The following is an 18,200-nucleotide window of genomic DNA, read 5'->3' on the forward strand; positions in this document are numbered from 1 at the left end:
ACCATACCAACTTTTGAAGGTAAACCTTTTCTGTAAAGCCTGGCCGGCCCCTATCAGAATCCGCTCCGGGGCGCAACTAACGAGTTGCGGTAATCGGCGTCATGGCCTCTGCTCTGCTCTGCTCTCTCTTTCTTTCGGCCGATGCTTTCGTAAGCCGCAGCAAGCCCTTTTCCAGGCTTAGCCCCGTCGTCCGTCGTCCGTAGCCCTGTAGCCCTGTAAAGCCCCAGTCGCACCTCACGAGAAGAGTGACAAGGATGACGAAAAGAGGACCCCCCGCCGCCGGCCAGCTTTGACAAGGAAAAAAAACAGTGGGATCCGGCGAAGTACGTTGCTACAAGATTTTGTGCGTGCGTGCGTGCGTGCGCACGTCGCTGTGTGTGTGTGTGTGTGTGTGTGTGTTTTCCTTTTTTGCTAGCACCACAACGATGGCGAAAAAGAGCCCCTCTAGTTTTTCACCGGCCTTTGTGCGTGCAAAATCTCTGCGAGGCATTGTCTGCTTTCAGGTAGCCGGCGGCAATGGCAAGTCATGGATGTACAGCCAAGATCAATCAAGCCCGATGCCGTGCACATGCGCGGGCGCACGCGACTCGACACCGATGCACGAGGTGACTCGTGATCCGGGCAGAGGGTGGTGTGCTGCACCTCCCACCAGAGACTGTGTGCACTGTAATCGGCATGTGAGTGAGCACTAGACTGTCTGCTTGGTCATCGCCATTTGCGGCAATGATGTGCGCAGCCTCTACTCACCGCGCCCATCTGATGTGGTCATTGACATGTATGCACGAGTAAGATTTCACTTATGAGATCACAGAGAAGAGAATTGTTTTGAATATGAATTTTTCATTTTTCATTTGTCTGATTCAGATTGCCAGGTCTTCCTTAAGAGTGACTCTTGACTATTGGCTAGTTCTAAACATCCTATTTAGGATGCAGATCGTGACTTCACTCGACCCATACAGCTCAGTCAGGTCTGAGCCAGGGAGCGCCGTCCATTTGATCTTCATATGCCCTCGTGATATCCAAATGTCGTCTTTGTGAGAGTGGTGATTTGGCTGTCGCTGCCAAAGGTGAGGAAAAAGGAAATGGTATATGTAAAGGACAAGATTCCGAAATGAAGAAGAAGAGTCGCTAGTCGCTGTGTAAATGCAATGCCGCCGTTGGTATATTTTGTAAACGCCGCCCAGATGCCGAGAATGTTAAACCACAAGATGCTGATATCGTGTTGTGAGTCTTAGTAGACTGATATCGTCGAGACCAGGCGGGCGGGGTTTCTGGCTGGCAGGTAGAACCCATCCTGGTAGAAGCTCGCCTTGTGGTTGTCGGTAATGTCCTGCTCCTCGTCCTCGTCTTGCGAGTCGAAGAGTGGCGTCTCGGTGACTGTGGTTTCTCTGGGCTTCTGGCTCGTCTCCTTGGCAAAGGCAGGGAACGAGGCAGTGGGGGGCGATGGCGGCATTGACTCGTCCTCTGAAGAATCAGAGTCGAGGTCGAGCTCGGGAGGCGAGGTGACGTGAGAGGGCGATCTGGTGAGGGCGAGGGACTCGTAGTCCTCCTCGTCATCCTCCTCCTCCTCGAGCTCGTGAGTTTGGATTTGTGGAGAGGCAGGGGCGAGGCGGCGGAGAGGAATGGCATCGGCCATCTCGACATCCTCCTCCTCCTCGTCATCGAAGTCGCTGTCGGAGTCCGAAGAGTCGGCCTCCCAGTCCTCCTCCTCGACAATAGAGTCGGCCCATTGCACGTGCCTGTCGGCAGTCTTGGAGGGAGTCGAAGCACCGCGGACGGATTGGTTGAACCAGCTCTCCTGCTCACGCTCGGCATCCGCAAGGTCGAGCATCAAAGAGTCGAGCAGGTTGGCGTGGCCAACGAGAAGGCGGAGGTTGTGGTCGGGGCGGGCAGCCTCGTGGGAGAGCTTGGCCCGGGCCTTGTGGGCCAGGAAGTAAGTCTGGGTGATGGACATCTTGGGCGAGGCCTGGGGTCGTGTCGATGTGGTTGACGGGTTGAAGGGAGAAGACGAGAAGACTGTGGAAACCATCTTGACTGAGGTTAAGAGTCCGTGGGACTTATTGAGTGCGATGGTGCAATTATGGGATGCAATGGTTGTTCGGCAGACTGTGAGTCAGGCACCGGTGGTCGGCCAGGCAGAGAGCAGGCGGCCAGTCTTTGTAGGTGTGCTTGACGATTCGTGAGGCGTTCTGGCGGTGGGCCAGGGTGCGTGCGGTAAGTGGATGGGGGTGTGGTGGATCCAGGCTCCGGGTGTGTAGATAGCAGCGTGGACTGTAGTTGTGATGGTCGACCAGTTATGGTGATATGGTGATTTTTGACGATGACGATGGTTATGGTTGGCGAGGTTGCTGTTTAGTCAAGATGGTCGAGCTGATCCGGTGTTATCGTCTTGCTTCAATGTCGAGAAGAGTGATGTGAGAGACGGGGCCAGAAGACGAGAGAGACTGGAGGGGCGGACGACTTCTTTTGTAAACGAGGCCTGCTGACTGCGTGTCTGGCCGCGATGGAGGTGAAGGTGGCCGCCATGTCACGGCTCGCGTCCGAGTCCGACAGGGCAAAAGGCGGGATTCGGGCTTAACCAGGCGGGTCTTCGTAACCTGCGAGGGAACGTGGCAGGCACGACCCGCTCCTCAGGCAGCCAGGAAGGCACGGCTTTGGTAATCACCCGTGTGTACAGTAATGCACCGCAGCGCACGCCCTTGCTCACCGCATCGGCAACCCCTTCTAGCCTGACACCCCTTCTCTCCCCTCGCACTCTACTCGCGCCATGCTCGCACTCTCTCTCCCACCGACTTTGACACGACACAAGGTCCCTGCACCCCCCGTCCTTGGGGGCGTGTGCTAGCCGCGCCGGCCCAGCCCAAAATCCGCCGGCCGCAGCACATTATTCAGACACGACGCCCGCGGGCGCCCAGCTTTACGCGCACCCTTAACTCATAAGCCCGACACCCACGGATGCTGCGGCCGACCATGTCTCCGAGCCACCCCTTCGATGCCGCGCCGTCTGCTTCGACCCCAGCCGAGCAGCAGATGACTCTGCCCACGGGTCCGAGGAATCCCCTCAAGGTTTCCTGCCTGCTGGCGTGGTGACACATCATCTTGGGCAGTCACTCACTCTCATTCGGTCCCCTTGCGGGCCAAATTTGCCCACTTGGCTCGCTCGGCTCACCCACCCAGGCGAGCGGCTCCTCGATTTCCCCGGGGCCGCAGCCTCGCACGCAACAACCACAGATCCGAGAAACGAGCCGTGGGCTGACACTGACGACGATGCACGTCTCCCAAACCTTGCTACTCCCTTGCAACCGCTCGGGGCCTGCTGCCTGTAATTACGCGTTCGCTGCCTCGACATGGTTGCCGTGCTGTTCCTGGGGGTTGCTCGGGATGTCACGAGAAACGAACTCAGCTGGACGTGCGCCGCCAATGCCGCATTGCTTCTTCAGTGCTTCGTTGCGAACCCACCGCCATGATGGGTTTCTGGGCGTAGGCATTACCGAAGTGCGTGCTCGACCCCAGCAATTGGGTTTCAGTTCAATTCCAAAGCGCTCGCGGACAGGGGGGCTGCCCATGGCCAGTCAGAAGGCATGTGCCCTGCCAAGCAGCTCGCCGCAGCCAGCATTTCCAAGCAAAAAGCTGAATAATGCAGCTGAGTCCCCACGGGCCCATCACAAATCAGCCTGCGGGGTGTGTAGCTTTTGAACCATGATGACTCAACAACCACTTTCACCATGGTTCCAATTCATTCTTGTTGCTCACTTGCAGAACTTGCGACAGGGCGCAATTCCCAATTGCACGCCCCTAGCGAAAGCTCTTGGATTCTGCTCAACTGCTGGACTTGCTCCGTTCCCCACGGGAGCTCGTGCCATCTTCTCTTGTCTTGGTAGCTGTCATAGAACCCCTGCCTAGTCGCGGGGCCAGCCAGGCACAGATTACAGTAAACCGGAGCCCAGATCTGCAGCTGGCGGTTTCATGCTTTCTCCGGATTTACTGGATTCACCAGTCCTGCAAACACCAATCTTTGCTTCTCCACCGGAATATTGGTATTTATGGCTGGTTGCTTTTCTTGTGAACCACGCTGGGGTTACCGGTTCCCTCTAATTTGGAATTTGGCATGGGGTCTGCAGAAACCCCCAAAAAACAAAACGCAAAACATGCGCAGGGCCCACGACCACCCCAGTCGACATGTCAGCTTGCGATGCCCTGATGCGGAATTCCCGCTTTTGGGCTTTTCAAGCGAGTCGAGTAAGTCTCCGGCCATGGGTGGCCGCTGTGTCTTGGACCAATGGTTCAATCTGATGTATCTCGTCGACTACATAGTAGAGATAATTGGCAATCGCATCCCGAGCCGCATCAGTCAATACCTGACAAGATGGCAATAGGGGGCCAAAAAGCATCGCCGCTAATTTGCCCAGGCCATTGTATCAATCCTATGGCTTAAGCCAAGACAATGCATCCTCAGCTTGGATACGGAGCTCCCGAGCTATTTCCCCAGGTTTCTCTGCTCGGCTCCGAATATCGTCGGGACAACAGAGTCCTGGTCTAAGCGCGGTAGGTACGCGTTCGATCACTCATGAATCAACTGTTTGACTACTTCTCGGCAAGGCTAGCAGCCGCAGCATAACACCTGTTACTGACAGCCAGGCTTCTGCCTTGGCCGTGTCTGTTTGCGCCCAGCAGTTGACGGGACCGTAGCCTCCCGGACAGTGTGCACCGGGCCGGCCAGCTGTGGTTGGTTCATTTGCACTTCCGTCCTCGGGCCGGCGCAGCTGAAAACATGACGCATCGCATCGCGTCAACTCTTTATTAGGGCGTGCTTTGATACTCCAAAACCAAAGCATGTGCAGTAGTGACCAAACAGCCATTTGCATGCAAATAGGAAGCCAAAAATGTGACGACTCCAAAAGACCCAAAGGCTTGCATAAGTCCTTCTAGCAAGCACGCTGCGCCGCGAAGCACGCCGAAGATGCGGACCTTGGTCCTCGGGCTAGGTACAACTCCCACTGCACACACACCACACTGCCACGCATTCTAGAACATTTCCATACTTGGGTCTTAGTGGTTGGGAGAGGCTGATAGACTTGAACCTGTCATCGACATAGATGAAGGCATTCCCCCCCTCTCGGGCAGGCCGTTTGGAACAGTTTGGACCGTGTGTGGCGTCAAGGGCGTGCGTGCGTGCGATGGTCGGGACGTAACGATTCAATTCCGTGGCTAGCGCTCTTGGCTCCAGCTGTCACTGCTTTTGAGGTTCTCGTTTATGAGAAGGCGGAGTACACGTGTTTCACCAGTCTTCAAGTCGTTGGCTAACGAGGTTGTCAAAAGCGCACCCGTGTGTTTGTTTTATTCCCAATAACATGCGATCTTTGTCACACTAGCTGGACCTCTCTCTCTGTCTGTCTGTCTGTTGATTTGCAGACAACCCCTCCCAAAAAAACGTCCGGTCGGGTCCGAAGTCGGGAGCACTTGTCTCATCTTTCGACAGTTGAGACGAAAACCCCGTGAATGCAAGTGTCCGAGAGCGGGTTTTAGGGACAATCAATCTGTTGCTCTCTCTCGATCGTACATGCATGTGACATCACTCTCCGCGTCGCTCCCGCCTCCACTTAAACCCGCACTCGCGCGGTGCCGAAAGAGGTAAACGTTGAAAGCAACAAAACCCGTGGGTGGAGCTTCTTATGCCTCCAGCTTGGAACCAATGAGAGTTGTGGTTCTGGGGGGGATGACAAAGCGTGCACCACTCCACCCATATTCACGGCGGGCATTAGAAATACTGAGTTCGATACGAAGGGTGGGGAATCTGAGAGGCCCGGGCTTAAGGGAATGAAAAACCGCGGGGCTAAGCCGGGGGGTAGTAAAGTAGCTCACGTACATACTGTAAACGCCGCGCGCCCTTTTTGCGAGGGTGACGACGATCCCCTTGATTACGTGTGTGTACTTGTATCCCACCCCCACCCCCCAGTGGTGGTATTGTCATTGGTCTGATTTGGCAAAACCCGGGCGGCCGGGTTGGTGATGACTCGGAGATTCGGCGAGGGGAAAAGCTGGGACAAAATGAGAATATTAGATGGCCAGCTATTATCGCAGGGAAAAGGAGGATGACCTCATCATCACTTTGATATGGATTGCCATGATATCGCGCAGCTCTGGGTGGAGATGAGCCACGAAAACGTCGCCTTGTGGTTTCAGTCGTAGTACAATCCTGCAACCGACTATCCGCCGCGCCTGCGGATTGTCTCTCGGTGCCAACACCCGAACCAGGAAATCTTCCAGAACGGAAATTGATAGCTACTCCCACTTCAGAAACAAAAACAGGTCTCAGCCACACCGTTCAAGAACTCGCGATACGGTCTTTGACTCTGCCATGTAGTTCGCCAAGGTCATCCAATAGAAAGCGGAACTGGAATCTTCAAGTCCCGAACTGGGCAGGCGGACCGAAGCCACGACGCAACGCAGACCATGTATTGTGCCTGCCTGGCTAGAAATGGGGAGAAACCTGTGGTGGCGCTGTCGGTCCCAGCTGGGAGTTGTGCGCCAAGTGAATGAATCACCCTAGGTAGGGCTGGGCGGGTGTCTTGCTTCGTGTCCCCCGGTGAAGTGTATGAAGCGTGCGTGCAAGCCACTGCTCGAAGCCCCAGGCAGGCAGAAGGATAAGAGGCGTGCCAATCTCGAGGAGCTCAGCCGCTGGGAGGCTTGCGCAGGCACGCTCGTACAGGCGCGGCGCGGGCGTGTCCGACCTCGATGTAACAATCCAATTGCCATGGAATCGTGTCTTGGAGGAGCTTCCCTCTTGCGTCTCAGCCAATCCTACAGGCTGCTCCGCGTCGCACTCAGCTCGGGTGAAGGCCCCAGGTTGGGGGCGGGGGCTAATCCGTACAGCACCAGCACTGGCCGTGGTCCACAATTTTAGGGCTGTGCTGTGCTGTGCTGGCTTTGGGTCACCGCCAGAGCGTTGGGTCAGAATGTCAGCAGAGGGGGGTGTGCATTCACAGGGTCCCTTTGCGCGTCGACGACGCTTGCGAATATAGTCGACTTATCTCTCTCCTCCTTGGGTTCTTGTCATCACCGGGTGGCAGTGCTTTGTGCGATCGCATTTGCAAATGCAGAGTACCCTTAGTGGAAATTGAACGACTGGCACGCTCGCGTTCCCGGGGATGCGAGACACGGAGATAACCCACCCAGCCAAGGGCGTCATGTCGGCCCCTTTGTGCATCTCTGCATTGGGTTCGTCAGCACTCCTCGTCAGCACGCATTCCCTTTTGGAAGTAGGCGCTGGTCATCGTCGGGGCTTTGCAAAGCGCAGCCATCGCCAAGCCTGCCGTCTACTGCACACTCGCCTAGCAGACGGCGACGTCTCTGGACTGCAGACCTCGTCTACAACACACCGCTCAAATCAGGAATCTGCGCTCGTGACTTCTCTGGCGTGCGTGGTATCGCTGCTTATCACTGCACGGCTGTGCGACTTGTTGCGTAGACTTGGGGCCATTGGCGTGTTTTCTTGACCGCACCATCGGGGCATGTGACCACAACCAGTGCTGGGTGCCTGTCTCTGTGCATCCCTAGCGGTCCCTGTGATAATGACGAGCTCACGATAGTGGATGGGTGCCTGACTGAGGCACCTGGCCCTCTAGTGCAGCGTGCCCTCCTCGGCTTCGGCATAACGGTGTTGACAAACCATCCGTCAAACTCTATGGTGGCTGGGCATACTGCTGACACCCAGAGACTCGGGTCTCCGGCGGCCGGCCGCCCGAGAAACGCAGATCCCACGAGCAGCAGCACAATCTTATCAGCGGGCAAGGGTCGTCCGCGGGGGAGTCATCATCTGATCTGCAGCCCCCAAGGGGTTGGTTGAGCTGAGGGGAGTCACCTGGCCGGCCTTTGCAATGGCGCGAGGTGGGCTAATTAGTCCTCCACGGCTACTGCAGCCTGTCGCCCAGGTGATTCATGCCGGCCAGGCCTTGCTTACGCAGGGGCTGTGGGCGCAGTAGATCACGGCGGCGCGGGCTTCAAGGCACCGAGATTAATTGTGCACTTCACTTCCCCAGATGGATGGGTGCCTTGTCTTGGGCACAAGACGCACCGGTTCCGAGCCAGCCGTGGGGTTTTGGCGAGTTGAGGTGTTTGTTTGAGCGCTTGCCCGCGGACAGGCCCCATGTGACAAAGGAATGATCCGGAGACGAGAGCACTGTCGACTTCCGTCACGTTCCGCGGCCAGGGAGTAGAAAAGCACGCAACCGCTGGAGACGCGCATGCCAGAAGGGCGCGGGGCATCCTGATGCCGACTTTGCGCCGTCGTGTTTTCGTCCGCGGGCTGGAGGGAGTGCGTGTCCATGGACGGACGGCCTGCGTTCCGCACGGTCCGCAGGCATCGTGGGGATGCCCCCTGCCTGTTGCGTGCCAGAGGTCGGCGCCGAAGTGCCCGAGTGGCCGCAGAAAGTGGCCGGGAGGTGAGCTGCCGGGACATCCTGGGCCAGATGGATGCTCCATTCCGCGCATTGCTTCTCTGTCCGTCCGTCCGTGTCGTGTCGCGGATAGCCGTGTTGCAAACGACATGTCCAGGGTCGGTCCCAGGCAGATTGTGACTTGCAAGAGGTAAACTCAATGGACGGCTACGGGGGAAGTCAATTCGGGGCTGGGAAATGAGCACACATCGTCATCGTCGTGGTCCTCCTCCTCGGGCCCGTCTAACAGCCGCCCGCAAGGGTTTGACGATAATCCCATGCAATGCGTTTTGCCCTTCAAACGGCATTCCTCAGAATGGCTGCGCATGCTGGCAGGGGCATCGTGATGGCTCGTGCTTGCCAACAAAAAAATTACACCCACGCCCCTTCTCCCCATCTCTTGCCCTGCGATTCCTCGAAATCCCCGTGTATCACGCACCAACAGATAGCATAACAACTTGATGCGGCAAAACAAGGCACGGTCTCCCAACCACATTGAGACGCCGCTTCTGCTACGCGAAGTAACGTGTGCTTGGCTGTCTCTGGTGGTTGTCGCCAGCGGTGTCTCGAGCTAATCTCAGCCACTCTCTCCTGGACACGGCAAGCTCTGTCGAAGGTCGATGGAGTGCACCTGAGGCTGGAACGGCTGAACAGATGAAACTGGACCACCAAGCGCCGTCGCCATCGCAGACAACCGCCCTCCATGATTCGGCCGCCCTACAGCCCAGTGGAGCCCATCAACACCTTCTGGAAGGCTTCTCTCTCCCTCCCCCGATGGGCGTCTTGGCAGCATACATGGACGCATTCCTCCTCCACCACCACCAGCACAGCCCGCCATGTTCAGTTCAGCAAGCCACGTTCACTTGCTTGCGGCCTGCAACCTCAGATCGGGGCCAACCTAGGTGGGCAGCTCCGCAGCTCTTGCATCGTCGACCCCGAGTAGGCTATCGTGGTCATAGGCAGGCATGCATGCGTGCATGCCCTTGGTTTTGGCTGAGGCCATACCGCGTCGTCAAGCTGACTTGCCCCTGGCAGCAAGGTGTCACAGCCACGATTCCTACCCCAGGCCCGAAAAGCAAGACTTTTACGAAATGCACACGCCCTTGCTCCTGCATACAACCAAGATTGCGCTTATCACGATGATGCCTCAGAAGTCATAGTCATTTCTGCAGCAGGTGTCGGCAGCAACCGCGCTCGCTCATCTCCGGAGTCAAGCACGCCCTGGTACCTCAGCTCATGGTCCTGGCCCTGACAGGATCACATCACCAGTCTCGCCCCGTCCGAGCTGACGTGCTCAGCTCAGCTTGCACGATGGTGCTGCTTTTCTTTCCACATCGCCTTGGCATAGCTCGTGCAGTCTCGGGGATCTCCTTGGGCGGCAAAGAGATCGGATCTTCCGTCTCCAATGATTGCAGCCGCCGCCAGTGCATTGGAGAGGCGGTATCGAAATTGTACGAGGGGAGGTCGTGGTGTGTCTCTGGGGGCTATACAACAAGGTGGACCAGTTGCAGGTAAAACATCGCACATCAAGGAAATTGTTGCCAGTGACGGGAGCCACAGGTCATCCAGGAACTTGGGCCTCAAGTCATCCGGAAAGGGTCCGCGGACACGTTGTGGCGGATGACATCAGCAATCGTACCTGATCCAGGCCCGCGGCTCCGAAAGCTAACCCCCGAGGACCCTGAGATTCGGATGGCCGCCTAATTTTCCCTCACTTCCCGGCCTGGCTGTCTTTCTCCTGTTGGCCCCCAAACTCCAGCTTCAGTCGAGGTGCAGTGCTTCACTACGGTCGCATGGACGGGTTTCGTGCATGTTATCTCAGATTCATGACGTGATACCTTGGAGCCGTGTCTCTATTAGCCTGCGTAGCGCAGTCATCGGGCAGAGGGCAGACGATCGAGAACGGGGCGGATCTACGTATCCGCGCATCCGCGTGCCCCGGACCCTTTGACACTTTTGATACTTTGCACAGAGTGCGGCCCGATCATAGTCAAAGGTACGGCGCAACGATGCCATGTGCATGTTCTGTGAATGTCAACGGGAGATCCTCCGGGGGTAAGCAAGCGCCGGCAGTAACACATGTCCGACGACGGCTCACGATGACGGCACGTCACCAGAATTACGTCGTGCGCACGGTCTATGCACATGCAGCATGGGAAGGAGAGCGACGTTAGATCCGGGAGCTAGTGCGGAGCGCGGGACGCTAACGGTCGATCGGCCTGCGTTCTTGCCACCCGTATGGACCCTTGAATTCTGAGGCTTCACGTTTTTCTCGGTCGGTATATTGTGCGAGCGCTGCAAAGTATGACGGGCTTGATGTCAGAATAGCGGAACCTTCTCGGCAGCTAGTTCGAGAGAAGGTTGTCTGGACCTTGAATCCCGAGAAGGTCGAGAGGGCCCACTGGGACGCTCTTGACGTCACAGGGCAGAGTCCATAGATAGAGCCATTCCCACACGCGCGGATAAGCCGCGGACTTTGTTCTAAAAGCAGTAAATGCTCGTACGAGCGATTTAGCGATGGTGGTGGTGGTGGTGATGGCGGGATGCTGTTATCAAACGACTGGGGGGAGCGTGGTTGTATCCGTCCCTCTGTGTACACGGGGTGTTGGCCCAGACGCAGTATTTCGTGCGAGGGGGCAAGTGGTGATCCGGGGCCTCGTGTGCGTCCACGGGTATCGTGGGGGGGGCAGCAGATCATTAAGTGGGAGCGAGCCAAAGGTGGGTTAATCAAGTAAGCATAATAGTGTATGCCTCGAGCTGAAGCCGTGGTGTAGTCCGTCGTAAACGATAGTGTAGGGATGTCTGGTAAATTTTTTATTTTTAATAAAATATTGAAGCAACACAGATTCTTTGGCAAAACATCGCTCCTTTGGAATGGGAGAGCAGGGACAGATCAAATGGGATGACCTGGTGCGTCCCAAGGATAAACTTGTCGAATCGTTCACTCTGTTCCGCCTGGGCTCCTGCATGTGGAATTGAAGGTCATCCTGCCTGGCCGCTTTTGCTTTGGACATTTTGAGGCATAGAATTGTGTCAATGGGGATTGCGCAACCTTGTGATCCGTTGGCGCATTGCGGCTTTGCGTGGCTGGAGAGCAAATGTTTGCGTATAAATCTTCTAAGTGAAGAACGATACAGTCTTGGAAGGCATGTCCTCGTCCTTGTTCTATTTTTGATGCACAATGCATTATGGATAATTCGATTTCCGGCTGGGCCCCATCATGATTGTTCGGTGCCTAGAGAAATGTGGACCAGTAGGAAATCTAGATTATTAGTATCTATGTTCGAAGTTCGGAGCCTTGCTCTTACACTTCTGTTATCAAATCGGTTACATGTGGCCTGTATTCAATTAACGAAAACTACCAGAGGCAAAACTCCTACCCAAATCTTGGGGCCATCTGTGGATAGATTTGACTCAAGGGTCAATCATATACTTACCCGCTGAAGACTTGCTTCAAGGGCACGCGAAACACCGACTCGACAATGGGCTGCGGAGCTGCCGTAGGTAGGTGCGCACGAGGGAGCAACTCGCATGCAGGAGCTTCAAGTGGATGATGTCTTGGTCAGAAAACCGGCATTTTGTTAGACTTTGTCCCACCGACCAGGCCTAAGCTTCCATACACACTCTCTCGTACCATTTGGCTTGGCTCACGTTTCGTAGAGCCACGCCAATGAGACTGCTCAAAGCGTCTGTATTCATATGCTGCTTTTGACAGCCCAATTTTTTCCCCAACACTCACTGATTGGCCTAGTAAGTCATTTTCTCCCTCGTTTCATAACTCGACCTTGCCAGATTGGATCCATTGTCTTACGCCAGCCAGGGAGGAAACCAGTTATCGAAATGGCGCGCGGCTTACTGTTGCGGGGGGGTTCTCTGCCGAATCTCTCCATTGCCAGTCAGCAGGGCTGTTTGGTTCCTCGTACCTGCAGCACGGGGTTTGTGTTTCATGTGCCTGCAGGCTCAAAGTCTCTTGCCGTGGGTCGATGGATTTGGCTGTTTGTTTATAGAGCGTGAAGGCGTGCATGGGTCGAGTTCTATCTAGGACGTTATAAGTGAGCGGGTACTTTGTCTGTAACCAATCACGTGAGCAGGGGGTCTCAACTGAGACGATATGACAGGACGACGGTTTCTATTCACACGCCTCATGATGAAGAGACTTGTCCTGACAACACTTATCTCCGTGAGCCTGCATGCGCGTTGAGGTTATTCCGTTCACGTGAGGCTTTGAGAGTGGGTGTTCCTCCAGCTTGGCTTATTGGACCCTCCCAGCCCAGCGTACCTAGTTGACAGGCAGCCGGCGTAGTGGGATTCTGGGATGCGGCGGAGCGACCTGGATATGGACAGTCACTCTGTGTAGCTCCGGCCACAGTCGACCCAGCCGAGCTGCTTGATCAAAAGCAGGAACAATGACAACAACCAAGAGGATGGCTGCTGCGTTGGTGTAAGTGCTCGGTTCGGCTGGCGGGGGAGACCAGACGCTTGTGGCTGTCCCACTTTTGTTTGGCCGCCCTGCCTGCTCTGCTCCGTGCCAGCCGAGCTCCGCTCCGCAAACTGCCATCATCGGGGCACTACTACCACCACCACAACCACCGCTGCCGCCCGGGCCGGAGCTCGATTGCATCATCCCCCACTACAGACACCAACACTCCAGCAAACGACACGAGCGAGCCGAGAAGCAGCAGCAGTAGCAGCAGCAGCCATGCACGCCGTTCCACGGCAGGCCGCGTCGCGCGCCTCCAGCACCTCCCGGGCCGTTTCGACCTTTGTCTGCCCGTCCTGCGCCAACCTCACCACAGGCGGCCCAACAAGAGCTCGGCTAGCAGCCACAGCAGCAACAACAACAAGATCCGCGACGACAAGACACCTGAGCACTACGGCACATCGCCGCCATGCCGCCTCCACCGCCACCTCCACTTCCAGTCCACCACCGGCAACCCCCCCGACCGCTGGCTACGCCCGCCTGACCTCGCGACGCCTCATCTCCATCGCCGGCGTCGACGCGGCAAGGTTCCTCCAGGGCATCGTCACCTCGTCCACCCTCAACCGCACAGAGGGTTTCTACACGGGCTTCCTCAACGCGACGGGCCGCGTCCTGCACGACGTCTTTATATACCCAGACACACTGGGCGTCGGCGTCGCCGGTGCCGCGATGAACAACAATAGCAGTGGAGCCGCAGGGGGAGGAGGAGAGGCCTTCATCATCGAGGTCGACGCAGACCAGGCTGACACGCTGCTCAAGCACCTCAAGCGGTACCGCCTGCGCAGCAAGTTCCAGATCGCGCCCGTGGACGAGGACCAGTGCGGCGTGTGGCAGGTCTGGAACGACAGCCCACGTGGCAGCGGCGGCGGCGGCGGCGCGTTCACGGAAAACACCAGCACCACCAGCACCACCACGAACACGGGGTCCGCAAGAAGAATCATCCTCCCCGACACCCGGGCGCCCGGCCTCGGCCACCGCATCCTCTCCACCACGCCCCCCGCCGACTTCACCTCGGAGCTCGAGTCCCTGGGCCTGTCCCCCGCCAGCGACGACCTGTACCGCGTGAGGCGGTACCTGCACGGCGTGCCCGAGGGCCAGGCCGAGATCCTGCGCGAGGCCGCCCTCCCGCTCGAGGCCAACATGGACCTCATGGGCGGCATCGACTTCCGCAAGGGCTGCTACGTCGGGCAGGAGCTCACCATCCGCACCAAGCACCGCGGCGTCGTGCGCAAGCGCATCCTGCCCTGCGTGCTGTATCCCGCTGACACAACAACAGGTGGTGGTGACGGGGTGCCGCCGGCGCCGGACAAGCTCGAGTACTACACGGCAGGAGGTGCTGCGCCGTCGTCGTCGACGACAACCACTCCCACCCCAACCACCACCGCCGAGTCGATACCCCAGGGCTCGGCCATCGTAAAGGCAGGCGCAAGGAAGGGCCGCGGCGCGGGCACGTGGCTGCGCGGCGTGGGCAACGTCGGGCTCGCGCTTTGCAGGCTGCAGGTCATGACGGACGTCGAGCTGCCCGGCGAGGCGGCCGCCGGTGGCGGGGGCCTGGCGCCGTTCGACCCGGCGACCGAGTTTGTGGTGAAACTTGAAGAAGACGGTGGGGTCCAGGGGGCCGGTAGTCAAGTCAAGATCAAGGCTTTTGTGCCGCCGTGGTTGCGGCAGAGGCTGGACGAGGCGAATGCCTCGAAGCACTGAAAAAGAAAAATTGGTTCGCAAACCCGGGCATGGTTTGCGCTGGCTTTTGTAAGATTGTTTGTGTCAAGTCGAGTGTACATTAAGTCTCGGATGAAGGGAATGGCAGCCGGTCAGGCGCGCAAAGGTTAATGGGCTGCCTATAGTCCGGAATCGAAAGCCCTTCGCCCACGCGGTAGCTGGCAGTTTTGTGACGTGGTTTCTATCGCTCATATTTGACGTGACTTGGTTGTGATTCCTCCCAAGATGTTGCCCTGTCCTTCTCTCACATCTCATGCAGCATTGACGATGGTTTCAGAGTAGCCCGACAGCGTGACCATTGCCTATGCTAACAAACTCTCTCTCTCGAATGATGATCTAATGCTTCATTCTAAACGCGTGGTCTTGTCTTAGACCGGGTATCTGTGTGTGCGTATTGGAAAACATGAAAACTGCGACTCTTCCACGCGCAGCAACGGCACCCTGTCCCGTTGTCACAAAATTTTCGCGATCGTTCTTTTGTCGCTACACCATTGTCAGGCCGGCTCTAGGCAAGAGCTCGCGAGAGGGCCGAGACATCAAGCAGCCATACCTTCCCGCGCGAGCTGCCGCGCCTCTTTGACCGCCTGTGCAGCCTTGAGCCGGGCGTACGTGTGCGAAAAGTCCCCACGCACCCTCGGTATCGCCGCGGCCTCGGCGGCGAGCTTTTCAGCCTTTTGCTGTGCCTCGAGGACATGCGGCCGTGTCTCCTGCTGCCTGGATTCAGCTCCCGACTTCGCCGACGCTGTAGTTGTTGTTGTTGGTGGTGGTGCTGGTCTGTCAGCCATGTCGACATCCCCATCCGGTACCACCTTCTCCGCCATCCCGGCCTCTGCCCCCTCGGAACCACCCTCAGCCTGCTGCCGCCGGGCAGCCTCCTTCGCCGCCTTGCGCGCCTGGATCTCGCCGATCCTGCGCTCGAGATCGGCCTCCCGCTTGAGATCGGCCTCTTCCTTCTCGGCGGCGCGCTGCCGCTCGCGCTCCTCGGCCTCCCTCATCAGCCGCTGCCTCTCCTCGACCCGCTTCCGTCCCGCCTCGGCCGTCTTCTTACGCTCCTGCTCCGACATCGTGTTACTTGCATCCCCGGCCCCCGTTTGCTGCCCCGCCGCGCCCGCCGCCGCCGCCATGGCGCCCGCCTTCTCCCGGGCCTCCAGGTCCTCCACCATCCGGCGCCTCCTGTCGTCCATGGCCATCTTGGCCTGCTCCCGGATCAGGTTCGCCGAGCGCTGCGTGTCGTACGCCTCCCGGGCCGCCGGGTCCGACAGCACGTCCCGCGCCCGCTCGAAGAGCTGCCACTTCTCCGGGTCGAAGCTGTCGCCCGCCTTGTCCGGGTGGTACCTGAGCGACGTCTTGCGCCACGCGCGGTGGATGTCGGCCCTCGGAGTCGTCGCGTCCACGCCCAGCAGCGCATACAGGTCCTGGTTCGACGAGGCGAAGGCGCGCGCGTGCGCGAGCAGCTCTGCGGCCGCGGCGGCCGCCGAGGTGTCGGCCATGGTGTGTGTGCGTGAGTGTGTGTGTGTGTGCTGGCGGGTCGGGTTGTGCTGGTGCGGTCTGTGCTGGTGTCGCGGGCTAGTCGCCGCGAGGGCAGTGAAGAAGGCTCTGCGGAGGAGGCCCTTTCTCGGACGACGTTGGTTACGAGCGCTTATGTCGTGTGGGCGAAGGACTGAGCTCTGTTGCAGGCTTCCTTGAGATGGCTGCCAGGTAGTCGTGTCTTCGGGCGACGGACGTTGGTATGGCTTGTGCAGAAGGAGAATTTGTGTGAATTACGATATGTAACCCTTTCTCTCGCGCCACGAATGCAGCGCCTCGGCGAATCTGGAATGTAGAAAGTGTTGTCGCAAAATGGCAAGAACAATGGCGATGAATGCGATCTCGGTCATGTATCCGCGAGAAGCCTAGAAAAGCGTGGCACTTTAAAGTGGGGCAGACGACGCTGCCAGGCTGCCAGGGGCTGGTTGCTGTCACTTTCGCACTCTCTGCATATCAAGTCACGTTGCGAAGCTCTCCTCCTACATCTGACATATACACGTTTAACGCAGTTGTATTGCAGCGCCTATTCCTCATACAGCCGCAGCACGGACACTGCATTCCCGCCCATGACAGCCTTTGTGCCCTCGGAGCCGTCTCCGAGCGCCTTCTTGACTGCCTCCATGTTCCAGGTCATGCTCTCCCACTCGCCCTGCTCGTCGCTCGTCAACGGCGGGAAGAACGGGTGGTCAGTGCCAAACATCAGGCGGTCCACGCCACTGGCATCAATCGCGGCCTTGAGCCCGACTTCCGAGTAGATGACGGCGTCCAGGTAGACCTGCTCCTTGAGCACCTGCCATATCGTCCTGCGCGAGGGCGTCACCTTGCCCTCGCGCACGAGGTGCCCGTCATGGACGATGCAGCTCTCGATCCTGCCGGCCAGGAACGGCAGCGTGCCGCCGCTGTGGGCGAGGAGCATGCGCAGCTCTGGCACCTTGTCAAAGACGCCGGCCAGGTACATGCGCGCCACGGCTATCGTGGTCTCCATGGGGAATCCCAGAGCCAGGGGTAGGACGTGGCCGTACTCGTCGCTCGACCGAGGGCCCCAGACCTCGCTGGGCAAGCCGTAGTGCGGGTGCAGGAAGATGGTGAGCTTGTTGTCCGCCAGAGACTGGAAGACTGGCAGTAGAGCCGGGTCGTCAAGTCCCTTGCCCAGGCCACTCGTGCCGAGAATGACACCTCTGCAGTACTTGAGAGCCTTTATGTGGCTGATGGACGCCAGCAGGTCCTCTGGGGTTGCCGTCAACGGCAATGTCGCAAAGAAAAAGAGCCGGCCCGGGTGCTTGGCGCACATGTCTGAGAACTCTTGGTTGACAGACTTTGCCGTGCTGCTCGCCTCCTCTGTGGCGACAAAGTCGAGCCACGGGTTGGCGAGGGAGATGACGGAGATGTCGATCTTGTGCGTGTCCATGAAATGGATCTTTTGGTCCAGGGACGAGTAGTGCGACGTCACAGGCCGGCCTGGCAGGTGTGAGGGCGCCGAGCCGTCGGCGGCGGCCTTGTCGAGAGCCTCGAGCTCATCTTTGAGGATGATGTACCGAGGATCCTTGACGCCTTCAAACTTGCGGATCAAGGGGATGGTGTCCCGCGAGGTGAGGATGTCTACATAGGCTGGAGGGTACATGTGGGTGTGGATGTCCACAACCTTGGATGATGATGTGGACGCCATGGTGCTGATTCTGATTCTGACTCTGACTCTGTGGCGTGGTTGGGCAGGGTGCTGGATTCAGAAATCGAATGATCTGATTCTAGAGGACGTGATATGTGTCGGCCTGTGAAGCACCAATGCTCGTGCGTAGACTCTCGAGCAACTCGAGATGTGCTTGTCCTGAGGAGCTTGGGGGGGACTTTGTCCGGCGGAGAGCGGCGGCCGAGATCCCTGTTGCAACTTGACCACGGGAGGACGAGCAGGCCTCGACCCAGTTACAGACCCCAGGTTTTATCAATGTATCAGCACAGGTGAGATCAATGTCCCACGATAAGTGCGTAGCTACCTCGAGGTAGTCACAGCGGGATGTCCTAGGGCGCTGATAACCCCACCA

General features: G+C 57.9%; 6 protein-coding genes across 6 annotated transcripts; 2 read left to right on the forward strand and 4 right to left on the reverse strand.

Moving 5' to 3' along the window:
• Window positions 1-823: 823 nt before the first annotated feature.
• Window positions 824-2,520, reverse strand: B0I36DRAFT_315579 (uncharacterized protein). Its single transcript, XM_046152896.1, has one exon. The coding sequence runs from the start codon at window positions 2,027-2,029 to the stop codon at window positions 1,232-1,234; it is 798 nt and encodes a 265-aa protein (XP_046017239.1). The 5' UTR covers window positions 2,030-2,520; the 3' UTR covers window positions 824-1,231.
• Window positions 2,521-8,993: 6,473 nt separating this feature from the next.
• On the forward strand, window positions 8,994-9,656 carry B0I36DRAFT_75721 (uncharacterized protein). Its single transcript, XM_046163327.1, has one exon. It carries the CDS (start codon window positions 9,090-9,092, stop codon window positions 9,576-9,578), a length of 489 nt encoding a protein of 162 aa, XP_046017240.1. The 5' UTR covers window positions 8,994-9,089; the 3' UTR covers window positions 9,579-9,656.
• Window positions 9,657-10,547: 891 nt separating this feature from the next.
• B0I36DRAFT_75718 (uncharacterized protein) lies at window positions 10,548-11,226 on the reverse strand. Its single transcript, XM_046163326.1, has one exon. It carries the CDS (start codon window positions 11,131-11,133, stop codon window positions 10,639-10,641), a length of 495 nt encoding a protein of 164 aa, XP_046017241.1. The 5' UTR covers window positions 11,134-11,226; the 3' UTR covers window positions 10,548-10,638.
• A 1,908-nt stretch (window positions 11,227-13,134) lies between these two features.
• On the forward strand, window positions 13,135-14,616 carry B0I36DRAFT_237964 (uncharacterized protein; the record flags this gene model as incomplete). Its single annotated transcript, XM_046149570.1, has 2 exons — window positions 13,135-13,576; window positions 13,622-14,616. 2 exons carry the CDS (start codon window positions 13,135-13,137, stop codon window positions 14,614-14,616), a joined length of 1,437 nt encoding a protein of 478 aa, XP_046017242.1.
• Window positions 14,617-15,170: 554 nt separating this feature from the next.
• B0I36DRAFT_359721 (uncharacterized protein) lies at window positions 15,171-16,124 on the reverse strand (the record flags this gene model as incomplete). The annotated part of the gene is made up of 1 exon (XM_046158181.1): window positions 15,171-16,124. The coding sequence occupies one exon, from the start codon at window positions 16,122-16,124 to the stop codon at window positions 15,171-15,173; it is 954 nt and encodes a 317-aa protein (XP_046017243.1).
• A 457-nt stretch (window positions 16,125-16,581) lies between these two features.
• Window positions 16,582-18,196, reverse strand: B0I36DRAFT_315589 (uracil-5-carboxylate decarboxylase). Its single transcript, XM_046152897.1, has one exon. The coding sequence runs from the start codon at window positions 17,825-17,827 to the stop codon at window positions 16,685-16,687; it is 1,143 nt and encodes a 380-aa protein (XP_046017244.1). The 5' UTR covers window positions 17,828-18,196; the 3' UTR covers window positions 16,582-16,684.
• Window positions 18,197-18,200: the final 4 nt, after the last annotated feature.

This window comes from Microdochium trichocladiopsis, assembly GCF_020744255.1.
Source record: "Microdochium trichocladiopsis strain MPI-CAGE-CH-0230 chromosome Unknown B0I36scaffold_2, whole genome shotgun sequence".
Taxonomy (NCBI): Eukaryota; Fungi; Ascomycota; class Sordariomycetes; order Xylariales; family Microdochiaceae; genus Microdochium; species Microdochium trichocladiopsis.